The 15,000-nt window shown below is 51.3% G+C and overlaps 1 protein-coding gene across 1 annotated transcript in view; it reads right to left on the bottom strand.

Moving 5' to 3' along the window:
• Nucleotides 1–15,000, bottom strand: part of LOC144952138 (elongation factor 1-alpha 1-like) — a 36,890-nt gene that overhangs the window by 21,677 nt on the left and 213 nt on the right. Inside the window, exon 2 of the mRNA XM_078882543.1 lies at nt 2,928–3,121. Coding sequence (XP_078738669.1) covers nt 2,928–3,071 — 144 coding nt within the window. The 5' untranslated portion in view covers nt 3,072–3,121. The remainder of the gene's footprint in view (nt 1–2,927; nt 3,122–15,000) is intronic.

Below are 15,000 nucleotides of genomic sequence, written 5' to 3'. Positions count from 1 at the left end.
GGTGGTAGATAATGGTGGATGGTCGTGGTGGTGGTCATGGTGTTGATAGTGGTGGTCGTGGTCGTGGTGGTGGATGACGGTGGATGGTCGTGGTGGTGGTCGTGGTGGTGGTGGCGACGGCGGTGGTGGTGGTGGTCATGGTGGTGGTGGTGGTCGTGGTGGTGGTCATGGTGGTGGTGGTGGTGGTCGTAGTGGTGGTGGTGGTCGTAGTGGTGGTGGTGGTCGTAGTGGTGGTGGTGGTCATGGTGGTGGTGGTGGTCGTGGTGGTGGTGGTCGTGGTGGTGGTCGTAGTGGTGGTGGTGGTCGTGGTGGTGGTGATGACAGTGGTGGTGGTTGTGGTGGTTGTGACGGCGGTGGTGGTCGTGGTGGTGGTCGTGGTGGTGGTGGTGATGATGGTGGTCGTGGTGGTGGTAGTGGTGGTGACGGTGGTGGTGGTTGTGGTGGTGGTCGTGGTGGTGTTGATAATAGTGGTGGTGGTAACGGTGGTGGTGGTTGTGGTTGTGGTCGTGGTGGTGTTGATAGTGGTGATGGTGATGGTAACGGTGGTGTTGGTGGTGTTGACAGTGGAGGTCGTGATGGTGGCGGTGGTTGAGGTGGTGGTCGTGGTGGTGGTAACGGTGGTGGTCGTGGGGGTGGTGTTGATAGTGGTGGTAGAAGTGGTGGTGATGGTAACGGTGGTGGAGGTAGTGGTAGTAGTGGTGGTCGTGGCAGTAGAGGTGGTCGTGGTGGTCGTGGTGGTGGTGGTGGTGGTCGTGGTGGTGGTCGTGGTGTTGGTGACAGTAGTGGTGGTAGCAATGGTGGTGGTGGTGGTGATGGTAGTAGTGGTTGGTGGTGGTGATGGTAGCAATGGTGGTGATGGTAGTGATGGTAGTAGTGGTTGGTGGTGGCGATGGTAGCAATGGTGGTGATGGTAGTGATGGTAGTAGTGGTTGGTGGTGGTGATGGTAGCAATGGTGGTGGTGGTAGTGATGGTAGTAGTGGTTGGTGGTGGTGATGGTAGCAATGGTGGTGGTGGTAGTGATGGTAGTAGTGGTTGGTGGTGGTGATGGTAGCAATGGTGGTGGTGGTAGTGAGGGTAGTAGTGGTTGGTGGTGGCGATGGTAGCAATGGTGGTGGTGGTAGTGATGGTAGTAGTGGTTGGTGGTGGCGATGGTAGCAATGGTGGTGATGGTAGTGATGGTAGTAGTGGTTGGTGGTGGCGATGGTAGCAATGGTGGTGGTGGTAGTGATGGTAGTAGTGGTTGTTGGTGGCGATGGTAGCAATGGTGGTAGTGATGGTAGTAGTGGTTGGTGGTGGCGATGGTAGCAATGGTAGTGGTGGTAGTGATGGTAGTAGTGGTTGGTGGTGGTGATGGTAGCAATGGTGGTGGTGGTAGTGATGGTAGTAGTGGTTGGTGGTGGTGATGGTAGCAATGGTGGTGGTGGTAGTGATGGTAGTAGTGGTTGGTGGTGGTGATGGTAGCAATGGTGGTGATGGTAGTGAGGGTAGTAGTGGTTGGTGGTGGCGATGGTAGCAATGGTGGTGGTGGTAGTGATGGTAGTAGTGGTTGGTGGTAGTGATGGTAGCAATGGTGGTGATGGTAGTGATGGTAGTAGTGGTTGGTGGTGGTGATGGTAGCAATGGTGGTGGTAGTGATGGTAGTAGTGGTTGGTGGTGGCGATGGTAGCAATGGTGGTGATGGTAGTGAGGGTAGTGGGGAGTGGTGGTGCAGCGGTTAGCACGCTGCACTCCGAGCCCGGCGACCCGAGTTCGATTCCCGTTCACCCCCACCTGAGCGCTCGTAGGCGCAGCTCGCTAACAGCACTTGCCCCAACAGTCTGTTAAGGCTACACGGGGCATCTTTGTCTTTGGTGGCGATCGTGGTGGTATCATCGGTACCATCGGCATCACCAGCAGCAACTCCACCACCACCAACTTCACCACCAGCTCCACCACCAACTCCACCACATCCTTCTCCATCACTGCCTCCACCACCACAGCAGCAGCAGCCTCAGCCGCACCTACCTCACAATAATAATACAAAATTCCGATCCAGGTGCCTACCTTGGCTCCTACCAACCCCCCCCCCCCCCTTCAACCAGTATATATACAAGGACGGGTCTCTTAGAATGTCTCTTTACTTGATACAGCAATCGTGCTGTGACGGTTCCACCTGAAGACGGAAGCTTGTGTTGCCTCCAAAACATCGTGATTTATTATTTTACTTTTATTAATTTTCTTTTTTACCTACCTGACTTTACCGAAAAAATCTAAGAGTATGAGTCTCCACCTCCTCCTCCATCACCACCACCACCAAGTCCACCACCTCCATCATCACCACCTCCACCACCACCACGTCCTCCATCACCAGCACCACCAAGTCCACCTCCTCCATCATCACCACCTCCACCACCACCACGTCCTCCATCACCAGCACCACCAACTCCTCCACCACCACCAACTCCACCACCACCACCTCCTCCATCACCACCTCCTCCATCACCACCTCGACCACCACCACCTCCACCACCACCCTCACTTCCTCCTCCTTCACCACCTCCTCTACCACCACCACCACCACCTCCACCACCAACTCCACCACCACCAACTCCACCACCACCACCTGCTCCATCACCACCTCCTCCTCCATCACCACCTCCATCACCTCCACCACCACCACCTCCACCACCTCCACCACCACCTCCTCCACCACCTCCACCACCACCAACTCCATCACCACCTCTTCCACCACCACCACCACCACCTCCACCACCAACTCCACCACCACCAACTCCACCACCACCACCTGCTCCATCACCACCTCCTCCTCCATCACCACCTCCATCACCTCCACCACCACCACCACCTCCACCACCTCCTCCACCACCTCCACCACCATCACCACCACCTCCACCACCACCACCAAGTCCACCACCGCCACCCTCACCTCGGCGGCCTCCTTCTCGAACTTCTCGATGGTCCTCTTGTCGATGCCGCCGCACTTGTAGATGAGGTGCCCCGTGGTGGTCGACTTGCCCGAGTCCACGTGGCCGATGACCACGATGTTGATGTGGATCTTCTCCTTCCCCATGGCGCTCGCTTTGCCTTCGTCCACGCGAATCGATCCCTCGCCCAGCCCCTCTGGGCTCGCACGCACACAGGGGACGGGTTGGCGGATCTCGCGCACGCATCGCCCTCGCGGTGGTGTGCTGTGGTGGTGGTTGTGGTGGTGGTGTCGTGGTGGTGGTTGTGGTGGTGGGTTGTGGTGGTGTCGTGGTGGTTGTGATGGTGGGTGAACACAGTATGGTGGTGATTGTGGTTGTTGTGGTGGTGGTTGTGGTTGTTGTGGTGATGGTTGTGGTTGTTGTGATGGTGGTGGTTGTGGTGGTGTCGTGGTTGTGGTTGTGGTGGTGATGGTGGTGGGTGAACACAGTATGGTGGTGGTTGTGGTTGTTGTGGTGGTGTCGTGGTGGCACACAGGGGAGATAGCGGCTCAACGGAGTGCCGGCTTCATCATCATCATCATCACCACCGTGCGGAAATTTCTAACAGCAGCGAATTAACTCTAAACGTGTGATGATGATGATTATTCTAAATGTGGAGGGGGCAAAAAACGGAGGTTCCGGAGAATAATTCCACGCGACCATCACGGGGAGAGAGAGAGAGAGACGCATACTCCAAATATACAGCAGCAGGCATCAGGGTCTGGGATCGAACGCACGACCTCTTGTACATCAGGCGAGGTAGTCAACATCTTCTAGGCATCGTGATGATAATGAGAGAGACGCAGACTCCACGTATACAGCAGCAGGCATCGTCAGGGTCGGGATCGAACCCACGACCTCCTGTACACCAGGCGAGGTAGTCAACATCTCATAGCCACCGTGATGATGATGAGAGAGAGAGACGCAGACTCCAAATATACAGCATCAGCAGCAGCAGGCATCGTCAGGATTGGGATCGAACCCACGACCTCCTGTACACCAGGCGAGGTAGTTAACATCTCATAGCCACCGTGATGATGATGAGAGAGACACGCAGACTCCAAATATACAGCATCGTCAGGGTTGGGATCGAACCCACGACCTCCTGTACACCAGGTGAGGTAGTCAACATCTCAAAGCCACCGTGATGATGATGACAGAGAGAGAGACGCAAATTACAAATATACAGCAGTAGGCATCGTCAGGGTCGGGATCGAACCCACGACTTCCTGTACACCAGGCGAGGTAGTCAACATCAATCAGGTACGAAGACCAGGGGGAGAAGGTGGGAATGACAACGGACGTCGATGATTGCTTTGTGGGCTACTCGCAGTGGTTTGTTGCAGCCAAGGAGGGCATTGAAGGCACTTCTGATCATTGTTTTTTCCCCTTTGTTCTGGCAACAAAACAGCTGTGTTAAGATGTTGAGACACCACCTGATGACGATTGCCTGCGTTGCAGAGGTGGGACAAAGTCATTGTTATGCAAGTCCAAGTCGAGTCGCAAGTCATCAAATTCATGACTCGAGTCTGACTCGAGTCCAAGTCACATGACTCGAGTCCACATCTCATAGGTGGGACAAAGTCATTGTTATGCAAGTCCAAGTCGAGTCGCAAGTCATCAAATTCATGACTCGAGTCTGACTCGAGTCCAAGTCACATGACTCGAGTCCACACCTCTGCTGCGTTGCGATCAGAACGCGATCGCATCGGAACGGATCTATAACACTGGTCAACACACTTTTTCTGGCATAAGGTATTCCAACGGTTTCAAGGTAATTGTTGGGTTCCGATTCCAAGGCTATCACATCAGGTTTTTGAGATATCAAACATTGCATTTTCAATAAAAACTGCGGAAGAAAAATATTAAATAAATGTGGATATCTACATAAAATGATATTATAAACACACTATCCTAAAAATACAGCACCGTATTTGAACACTAAAGCAGTCACTGACTCGCAACAACTTGCAATCATAAGTGACAGAGTTAATTTCGGGTAAAATCAATGAAAATGGGGTATGCCGATAGCATAAAAATGAGATGTGATAGAGCAAAGATGAGATCAGATTTGGAATCGGCACCCTGAAATTAGTCTAGAACAGCTGCAAAAGTCCAGGCCAGAAAAAAATGTTTTTGTTGTTGTTAATCAGTGTAATTTTCTACCTACGTGACTTTACCGAAATAACCAAAGAGATGGATTATCATATCATAGTTTGGTACTGGCAAAGGAGACCCCGTGATGGAGGCACTTGTGTTGGGTACAGAACCACCCCCAGCCCCACCCCCACCCCGAGACCCACACCCACCCCCACCCCACCCACTCCCACTCCACCCACCCCACCGAGCCACCCACACACCCACCCCCATCCACACAACCACCCCACCCCACCCACACCCACCCACACCCCACCCACACACCCACCCACACACCCCACCCACACACACCCCCACCCCACCCACACACACCCCCACCCCACCCACACCCCCACCCCACCCACCCACCCCACCGACCCACCCCCACACCCACCCCCATCCACACAACCACCCCACCCCACCCACACCCACCCACACACCCACCCCCACACCCACCCCACCCACTCCCACTCCACCCACCCCACCGACCCACCCCCACACCCACCCCCATCCACACAACCACCCCACCCCACCCACACCCACCCACACACCCACACCCCACACCCCACCCACACACACCCCCACCCCACCCACCCCACCCACCCCCACACTCACCCCACCCACACACACCCCCACCCCACCCACCCCACCCACCCCCACACTCACCCCACCTCCACCCCACCCACCCCACACCCCACCCACCCACCCACACACCCACACCCCACACCCCACCCACCCACCCACACACCCACACCCCACACCCCACCCACCCCACCCACCCCCACACTCACCCCACCTCCACCCCACCCACCCCACACCCCACCCACCCACCCACACACCCACACCCCACACCCCACCTCCCCACCCACCCTACCCACCTCCACCCCCACCCCACCCACACCCACCCACACACCCACCTCCACCCCCACCCCACCCCACCTCCCCACCCACCCACCCCCATACCCACCCACCCCACCTCCCCACCCACCCACCCCCATACCCACCCACCCCACCCACCCCACCCCACCTCCCCACCCACCCACACCCACACAGCGATTCACATTTCCTTCCACTCTCGGGGAAGACTGAAGGTCCGAAGTTTGCTCGCCTCGTCTCGGCGCCAGAAGCTGCGCCAATCAAAGTGCCCACCGCTGAGTTTCAAATATGACCAGCTTTGTTCTAAATATCTTAGGGTCCGTCCATAAATGACGTCACGCTATTTTGGACGATTTTTTTTACCCACCCCCCCCCCCTCTTCGTCACACGACGTCACAAAAAGTCAGACCCCCCCCTCAAATATGACGTCACAAAGCTCTGCCCCCCCCCCCCCTAAAAAATAAAACATGCTTCAAATCGCTTTAAACTATTGTCATTGTAGTGCGTATTTAATGTGGCGCTGCACTCTGATGTTGTAGGAGAAGACATTTATTAAAAAGTATATTTAATTAAGTAGAAGGTGTTGTCTATATTTATTAAAAGTTGCGGTTTTTGATGTGACGTCACATTTCTTAACCCCCCCCCCCTTCGTCACACATCGTCACAAATGTCTGACCCCCCCCCCCAGGTGCGTGACGTCATTTATGGATGGCCCCAAAGCGTTGATGTGGGTGAGTTAAACGAAGCCGTGAATTAAACCGTGTCCATTCAGACGCTGTCTTTCCGACAGACCTGTTCTCCACCTGAGGACGGCTGCTTGCGTTGTGGCCGAAACGTCGTGAGAATTGTATTTTATTATGTTTTATTTGTATTATTTTATTACTTCCCTTCTACGTGATGACTTTACCGAACGAACCAAGAAGAAGATGAATCCCTGCAGTCACGAAAGCTTTAAATCGAAAAATAAAAGCGTTGTTAACATTTTTTTAAGGAGTTTATTTTCGAAGCGAGCCTGACTATCACGTGATGATTGATATCTGCTCGACCAAGTGGCGGCCTTCCATGACCGTCACGTGGACATTAATAGCAGCAGCAGCGGCAGCAGCAGCGGCGGCAGGCAAATACCTCTCTAAAGGCGTCACGGAGATTCTAAATGTGGAGGGGAAAAACACGGGGAGAGAGAGGGAGGGAGAGACGCAAACTCCAAATATACAGCAGCAGCAGCAGGCATCGTCAGGGTCGGGATCGAACCCACGACATCCTGTAGACCTGGCGATGTGGTTAACGTCTCCTAGCCACCGTGACGATGATGAGAGAGAGAAACTCCAAATGCATTGTCAGGGTCGGGATCGAACCCACGGCCTCCTGTATACCAGGCGAGGTAGTCAACATCTCCTAGCCACCGTGATGATGAGAGATGCAAACTGCAAATATACGGCAGCAGCCATCGTGAGGGTTATGATCGAACCCACATCCTCCTGTATACCAGGCGATGTAGTCAACATCTCCTAGCCACCACGGTGCCTCAAAATATTTAGTTTTTTTAATGTCTATTAAATCGTCACCTGGCTATCGACTGACTTCTGTTGGGGTCTAATGAAGGCCTCAACCACGTGGCCAATCTCGGGCAAAACCTTCATTGCATCCCTTAGAAGCTTAATCAAGTAAAATGTAAACATAATGTCGCTTGTTTTGTTTCAATATCTTATTGGTTCTTTCGGTAAAGTCACGTAGAAGGGAAATAATACAATAATAAAAATAAAACACATTTCCCTTCTGCGTGACTTTACCGAAAGAACCAAGAAGATGAATCCCTGCAGTCACGAAAGCTTTAAATCGAAATTGTTTTAATATATAACACTGGTCAACACACTTTTTATGGCATAAGGTATCCAACGGTTTGAAGGTAATTTTGGGATGCTGATTCCAAATCTGGCATCAGTTTTTGTCTATCACATCAGCTTTTTGAGATATTAAATATTGAATTTTCAATAAAAACTGCGTAAGAAAAATATTAAATAGATGTGGATATCTACATAAAATGATATTATAAACACACTATCCTAAAAATACAGCACCATATTTTAACGCTAAAGCAGTCACCGACTCGCAACAACTTGCAATCATAAGTGACAGAGTTAATTTCGGGTAAAATCAATGAAAATGGGGTATGCCGATAGCATAAAAATGAGATGTGATAGAGCAAATCTGAGATCACATTTGGAATCGGCACCCTGAAATTAGTCTAGAACAGCTGCAAAAGTCCAGGCCAGAAAAACATTTTTTTGTTGTTGACCAGTGGTATTTGAACCTCCAGCTGTCGAGCGACTGACTTCCGGTTCGGGGGCTCCTACCACAAAGGGCCTCAAGCCACGTGGCCGCGCGACCAATCAGATCTCACGCCCTGGCCCCAACGTCACCACTGCCGCCTGCAGCCACTAGGGGCCGCTATAGCGAGTAGGCGACGCTGCTACCCGCTCACCCCCCCCCCCCACTCAACTCTGTCTCGCCACACCAAGAAGAGTGTGCTGTATTTGGCCTACTCTTCCGCGCTTAAGACCCAGTAAGCACGCACATTCGGAGGACGTGTTGCGTAGCAAGTTGTGTGTGTGCCAGAGGTCGCAAACGGGTTTTGATTCCTTACCCCCCGTACCCGGCCTCACCAGGGTCGCAAACGGCTACCCGTACCCGGCCGTACCCTACCCGTACTCGGCCGGGTATCGGGTAGGGTACGGGTATCGGGTACCTGATTGCGACCTCTGGGATGAAGCCACGTTGCAGGCGCGGGTGGGTTGATTCTAGGAACTTGAATTGTGAGAAGAGACAAGACGTTGGGAAATGAGTGACACACGGTGACTCACCAGTGACTCACGGCCTACCCGTACCCGTACCCGGCCGCACCAGGGTCGCAAACGGGTACCCGTACCCGGCCGGGTACGGGTAGCCGGGTATCGGGTAGGGTACGGGTATCGGGTACCCGGTTGCGACCTCTGGTGTGTGCGTTGAACTTGTTCCACATCGTACGTAGCCCGCCGTGCTAATCGCAGGTTCTAAAGAAATTCGTTTGGCAATCTGGATGGTGATTTGAAAGTGCAGCATAGAGACCCATACAGAGATCCACAGACTCATGTAGAACCATAGAGACCCATACAGAGATCCAGAGACTCATATAGAACCATAGAGACCCACAGAGACCCATACAGAGACTCATATAGAATCATAGAGACCCATGTAGAACCATAGAGACCCATACAGAGATCCACATACTCATATAGAACCATATAGACCCACAGACACCCACAGAAACCCACAGAGACCCACAGAAAGCCACAGAGACCCAAAAAAACCTACAAGTACCCACAGAGACCCATACTCATATGTATGTTGAACTTCTATCTCACCGTACGTAGCCAACCGCGCTAATCGGAGGTTACGGGGGAAGGACAACAAACTAGACACAAAAACAACACGAAGCAGATCTAAACAAATTAGTTTACAATCTGGATGATGATTGTGGCTTCCTAATGGCAATGGCTTCCTAATATCGGAAGAGACCCATAGAGACCCATACAGAGATCCACAGACTCATATAGAACCAGAGACCCACAGAGATCCAGAGACTCATATAGAACCATAGAGACCCATACAGAGATACAGAGACTCGTGTAGAACCACAGAGACCCACAGACATCCAGAGACTCATATAGAATCATAGAGACTCACAGTGTACCCACAGACCCATAGAGACCCATACTCAGAGACCCACAGAGACCCAGACGCATAGAGACCCACAGAGACCCATACTCATAGAGACACACCGAGACCCATACTCATAGAGACCCACAGAAACCCATACTCATAGAGACCCACACTCATAGAGACCCACACAGACCCAGACTAAAACTAAAGTATTTACATGTTGGCAGGTGTAAGGCCCCACTGAGATGCTGTTTAACTCTTTTTCAAAAGCTACCTGGCCATCACAAATGATAGCGGCTCATCACCACCGTGTGGAAATTGATAACAGCAGCGAAACAACTCAAAGTGTGGTGATGATGATGATGAGGGCCCGGAGAAAAATCTACGCGACCATCACGGGGAGAGAGAGAGACGTAAACTCCAAATCTACAGCAGCAGCAGGCATCGTCAGGGTCGGTATCGAACCCACGACCTCCTGTACACCAGGCGAGGTAGTCAACATCTCCTAGCCACCGTGATGATGATGAGAGAGACACGCAATCTCCAAATATACAGCAGCAGGCATCGTCAGGGTCCGGGATCGAACCCACGACCTCCTGTGCACCAGGCGAGGTAGTCAACATCTCCTAGCCACCGTGATGATGATGAGAGAGACACGCAGACTCCAAATATACAGCAGCAGGCGTCGTCAGGGTCCGGGATCGAACACACGACCTCCTGTGTACCAGGCGAGGTAGTCAACATCTCCAAGCCACCGTGATACTGATAGATAGACGCAGACTCCAAATATACAGCAGCAGGCATAGTCAGGGTCCATGATCAAACCCACGACCTCCTGCATACCAGGCGAGGTAGTCAACATCTCCTAGCCACCGTGATGATGATGATGAGAGAGACACTCAGACTCTACATCTACATCAGCAGCAGGCATCGTCAGGGTCGGTATCGAACCCACGACCTCCTGTAGACCAGCGAGGTAGTCAACATCTCATAGCCACCGTGATGATGATGAGAGAGAGAGACGCAGACTCCACATATAGAGAAATCCACAAACGCGCACAGACACCCATGCTCACATCCACCGTATGTTGAACTTCTTTCGTGGCCAACCGAGTTAAATTCATCTTCTTGGTTCTTTCGGTAAAGTCACGTAGAAGGGAAATAATAAAATAATAAAAATATACAACATAATAAAATACAATTCTCACGACGTTTCGGCCACAACGCAAGCAGCCGTCCTCAGGTGAAGAACAGGTCTGTCGGAAAGACAGCGTCTGAATGAGCACCACCAGGCTTGGCAGCGTAAATTTAAGCTGGGTTAGAGGGGGAAGGGCGCCTTGACAAAGGAATTAGCATATCAAGAGGAATTTAGCATATTTATGGGAAATGCAGATATGGGATTAGTCACTCTTCCCCCTCCAACCCAGCTTAAAAATACGCTGCCAAGCCTGGTGGTGCTCATTCAGACTCTGTCTTTCCGACAGACCTGTTCTTCACCTGAGGACGGCTGCTTGCGTTGTGGCCGAAACGTCGTGAGAATTGCATTTTATTATGTTTTATTATTTTATTATTTCCCTTCTACGTGACGACTTTACCGAAAGAACCAAGAAGATGAATCCCTGCAGTCACGAAAGCTTTAAATCGAGAGTTAAATATAATTGAGGAGTTGCATTTACACCATTGGAACCTCATGTGCCAGTAGCAAAATATGATAATTGGATTTTTACCCTTCTATCTGGCAACAAAACTGACACCTTTTTTACAAGGAGTCATGTTTACATTGACCACAATACCTGCAGCCATAATGCAAACAAAAAACACAACTCTGATAATGATATGCACTGTCCTTGAAGTTGATTGGTCCACACCCGAGACAGCTTTCCTTAGAGCCTAGTCTCACATGGTCCTTGAAGTTGATTGGTCCACACCAGAGACAGCTTTCCTTAGAGCCTAGTCTCACATGGTCCTTGAAGTTGATTGGTCCACACCCGAGACAGCTTTCCTTAGAGCCTAGTCTCACATGGTCCTTGAAGTTGATTGGTCCACACCAGAGACAGCTTTCCTTAGAGCCTAGTCTCACATGGTCCTTGAAGTTGATTGGTCCACACCCGAGACAGCTTTCCTTAGAGCCTAGTCTCACATGGTCCTTGAAGTTGATTGGTCCACACCCGAGACAGCTTTCCTTAGAGCCTAGTCTCACATGGTCCTTGAAGTTGATTGGTCCACACCCGAGACAGCTTTCCTTAGAGCCTAGTCTCACATGGTCCTTGAAGTTGATTGGTCCACACCCGAGACAGCTTTCCTTAGAGCCTAGTCTCACATGGTCCTTGAAGTTGATTGGTCCACACCAGAGACAGCTTTCCTTAGAGCCTAGTCTCACATGGTCCTTGAAGTTGATTGGTCCACACCCGAGACAGCTTTCCTTAGAGCCTAGTCTCACATGGTCCTTGAAGTTGATTGGTCCACACCCGAGACAGCTTTCCTTAGAGCCTAGTCTCACATGGTCCTTGAAGTTGATTGGTCCACACCCGAGACAGCTTTCCTTAGAGCCTAGTCTCACATGGTCCTTGAAGTTGATTGGTCCACACCCGAGACAGCTTTCCTTAGAGCCTAGTCTCACATGGTCCTTGAAGTTGATTGGTCCACACCCGAGACAGCTTTCCTTAGAGCCTAGTCTCACATGGTGTTGGACCAGATGACGCCAAAAGGCGCACTAAGACCAGGCTCTAAGGAAAGCTGTCTCGGGTGTGGACCAATCAACTTCAAGGACAGTGCATATCATTATCAGAGTTGTGTTTTTTGTTTGCATTATGGCTGCAGGTATTGTGGTCTATGTAAACATGACTCCTTGTAAAAAAAAAGGTGTCAGTTTTGTTGCCAGATAGGAGGGTAAAAAAAACAATTATCGAGTTGCATACCCTTTGGTCCTGTCACTCAAGGTGGTCACGTAGCCGTAGGTATGCACTAGAATAAGTGCCGACGTTTCGATCGCAACACAAGCGCCCGCCATCAGCTTGGGGCAGGTACCGCAGGATGACTGCTGACTTAGCAGAAGGATCTGCTGCAATAAGAGTCTATAAAGGAGTTTTTAAATTTCGATTTAAAGCTTCTCTCGTGACTGCAGGGATTCATCTTCTTGGTTCTTTCGGTAAAGTCGTCACGTAGAAGGGAAATAATAAAATAATAAAAATAAAACATAATTAAATAATTCTCACGACGTTTCGGCCACAACGCAAGCAGCCGTCCTCAGGTGAAAACCAGGTCTGTCGAGGCGACAGCGTCTGAATGAAACAGCACCATGCTTGGAGCGTGTATATAAGCTGGTTTGGAAGGGGGGGAAAGGGCGCCTTGACAAAAGAATTTGCATATCAAGAGGAATTTAGCATATTTATAAAAAAAAACGAGTTATTACTTTTTGCTACCCACGTGACTTTACCGAAAGAACCACAGAGTTTGGATCCCTGCAGTGACCAAAGATTGAAATGAAGATTGAGTATTGATCTTGAACCATCCCTCTGCGTGATGGGGCTAGTCGGAGTGACGGGGGGGGGGGGAGCTCTAAATCCAGAGCCATCGAGTGGCGCGCCTGGAGATCGTAGCCACTGAGACACGGAGCGCCCTGTCTGTCTCGCTGTCTCGCTCTGTCTGTCTCGCTGTCTCGCTCTGTCTGTCTCGCTGTCTCGCTCTGTCTCTCTCTGTGTCTCTCTGTCTGTCTCGCTGTCTCTCTGTCTGTCTCTCTGTCTCTCTGTCTGTCTCTCTGTCTGTCTCGCTGTCTCTCTGTGTCTCTCTCTGTGTCTCTCTGTCTGTCTCGCTGTCCCTGTGTCTGTCTCGCTGTCTCTCTGTCTGTCTCTCTCTGTGTCTCTCTCTGTGTCTCTTTGTCTGTCTCGCTGTCTCGCTGTCTCTCTGTCTGTCTCGCTGTCTCTCTGTCTGTCTCTCTGTCTCTCTGTCTGTCTCTCTCTGTGTCTCTCTCTGTGTCTCTTTGTCTGTCTCGCTGTCTCTCTGTCTGTCTCGCTGTCTCTCTGTGTCTCTCTCTGTGTCTCTCTGTCTGTCTCGCTGTCTCTCTGTGTCTCTCTCTGTGTCTCTCTGTCTGTCTCGCTGTCTCTCTGTCTGTCTCGCTGTCTCTCTGTCTGTCTCGCTGTCTCTCTGTGTCTCTCTCTGTGTCTCTCTGTCTGTCTCGCTGTCCCTGTGTCTGTCTCGCTGTCTCTCTGTCTGTCTCGCTGTCTCGCTCTGTCTGTCTCGCTGTGTCTCTCTCTGTCTGTCTCGCTGTCTCTCTGTCTCTCTGTGTGTGTCTCTCTGTCTGTCTCTGTGTGTCTGTCTGTCTCGCTGTCTCTCTGTCTCCCTGTGTGTCCCTGTGTGTCTCTCTCTCTCTGTGTGTCTCTCTGTCTCTCTCTCTGTCGCTCTGTCTGTCTCGCTGTCTCTCTGTGTGTCTCTGTGTGTCTCTCTCTGTCTATCTGTCTCTCTCTCTCTGTCTCTCTGTGTGTGACTCTCTCTCTCTCCGTCTCTCCCTGTCTCTCTGTGTGTGTCTCTCTGTCTGTCTCTCTGGTTCTCTGTGTGTCTCTCTGTGTGTCTGTCTCTCTGTCTGTGTGTCTCTGTCTCTCTGTCTGTCTCTCTGTCTCTCTGTGTGTATCTCTGTGTGTCTCTGTCTGTGTGTCTGTGTGTCTCTGTCTCTCTGTCTGTCTCTCTGTCTCTCTGTGTGTATCTCTGTGTGTCTCTGTCTGTGTGTCTGTGTGTCTATGTCAATCTGTGTGTATCTCTGTGTGTCTCTGTCTGTGTGTCTGTGTGTCTATGTCTCTCTGTGTGTATCTCTGTGTGTCTCTGTCTGTGTGTCTGTGTGTCTCTCTCTCTGTCTCTCTGTCTGTCTCTGTCTGTCTCTCTGTCTGTCTCTCTCTGTCTCTCTGTCTCTGTGTGTCTGTGTCTCTCTGTCTCTCTCTGTGTCTCTCTCTCTGTCTCTCTGTCTGTCTCTGTCTGTCTCTCTGTCTGTCTCTCTCTGTCTCTCTGTCTCTGTGTGTCTGTGTCTCTCTGTCTCTCTCTGTGTGTCTCTCTCTGTCTCTCTGTCTGTCTCTGTCTGTCTCTCTGTGTGTCTCTGTGTCTCTCTCTCTGTGTCTCTCTGTGTGTCTCTCTGTGTCTCTGTGTCTCTCTCTGTGTCTCTCTCTGTGTCTCTGTGTCTCTCTCTGTGTCTCTCTGTGTGTCTCTGTGTCTCTCTCTCTGTGTCTCTCTCTCTCTCTCTGTGTCTCTGTGCCTCTCTGTGTGTCTCTCTCTGTGTCTCTCTGTGTGTCTCTGTGTCTCTCTCTGTGTCTCTCTGTGTGTCTCTGTGTCTCTCTCTCT

The sequence above is a fragment of the Lampetra fluviatilis genome, chromosome 66 (genome assembly GCF_964198595.1).
Source record: "Lampetra fluviatilis chromosome 66, kcLamFluv1.1, whole genome shotgun sequence".
NCBI lineage: Eukaryota > Metazoa > Chordata > Hyperoartia > Petromyzontiformes > Petromyzontidae > Lampetra > Lampetra fluviatilis.
Note: the sequence above shows the minus strand (reverse complement) of the source record. Positions and strands in the feature narration are given on the sequence as shown.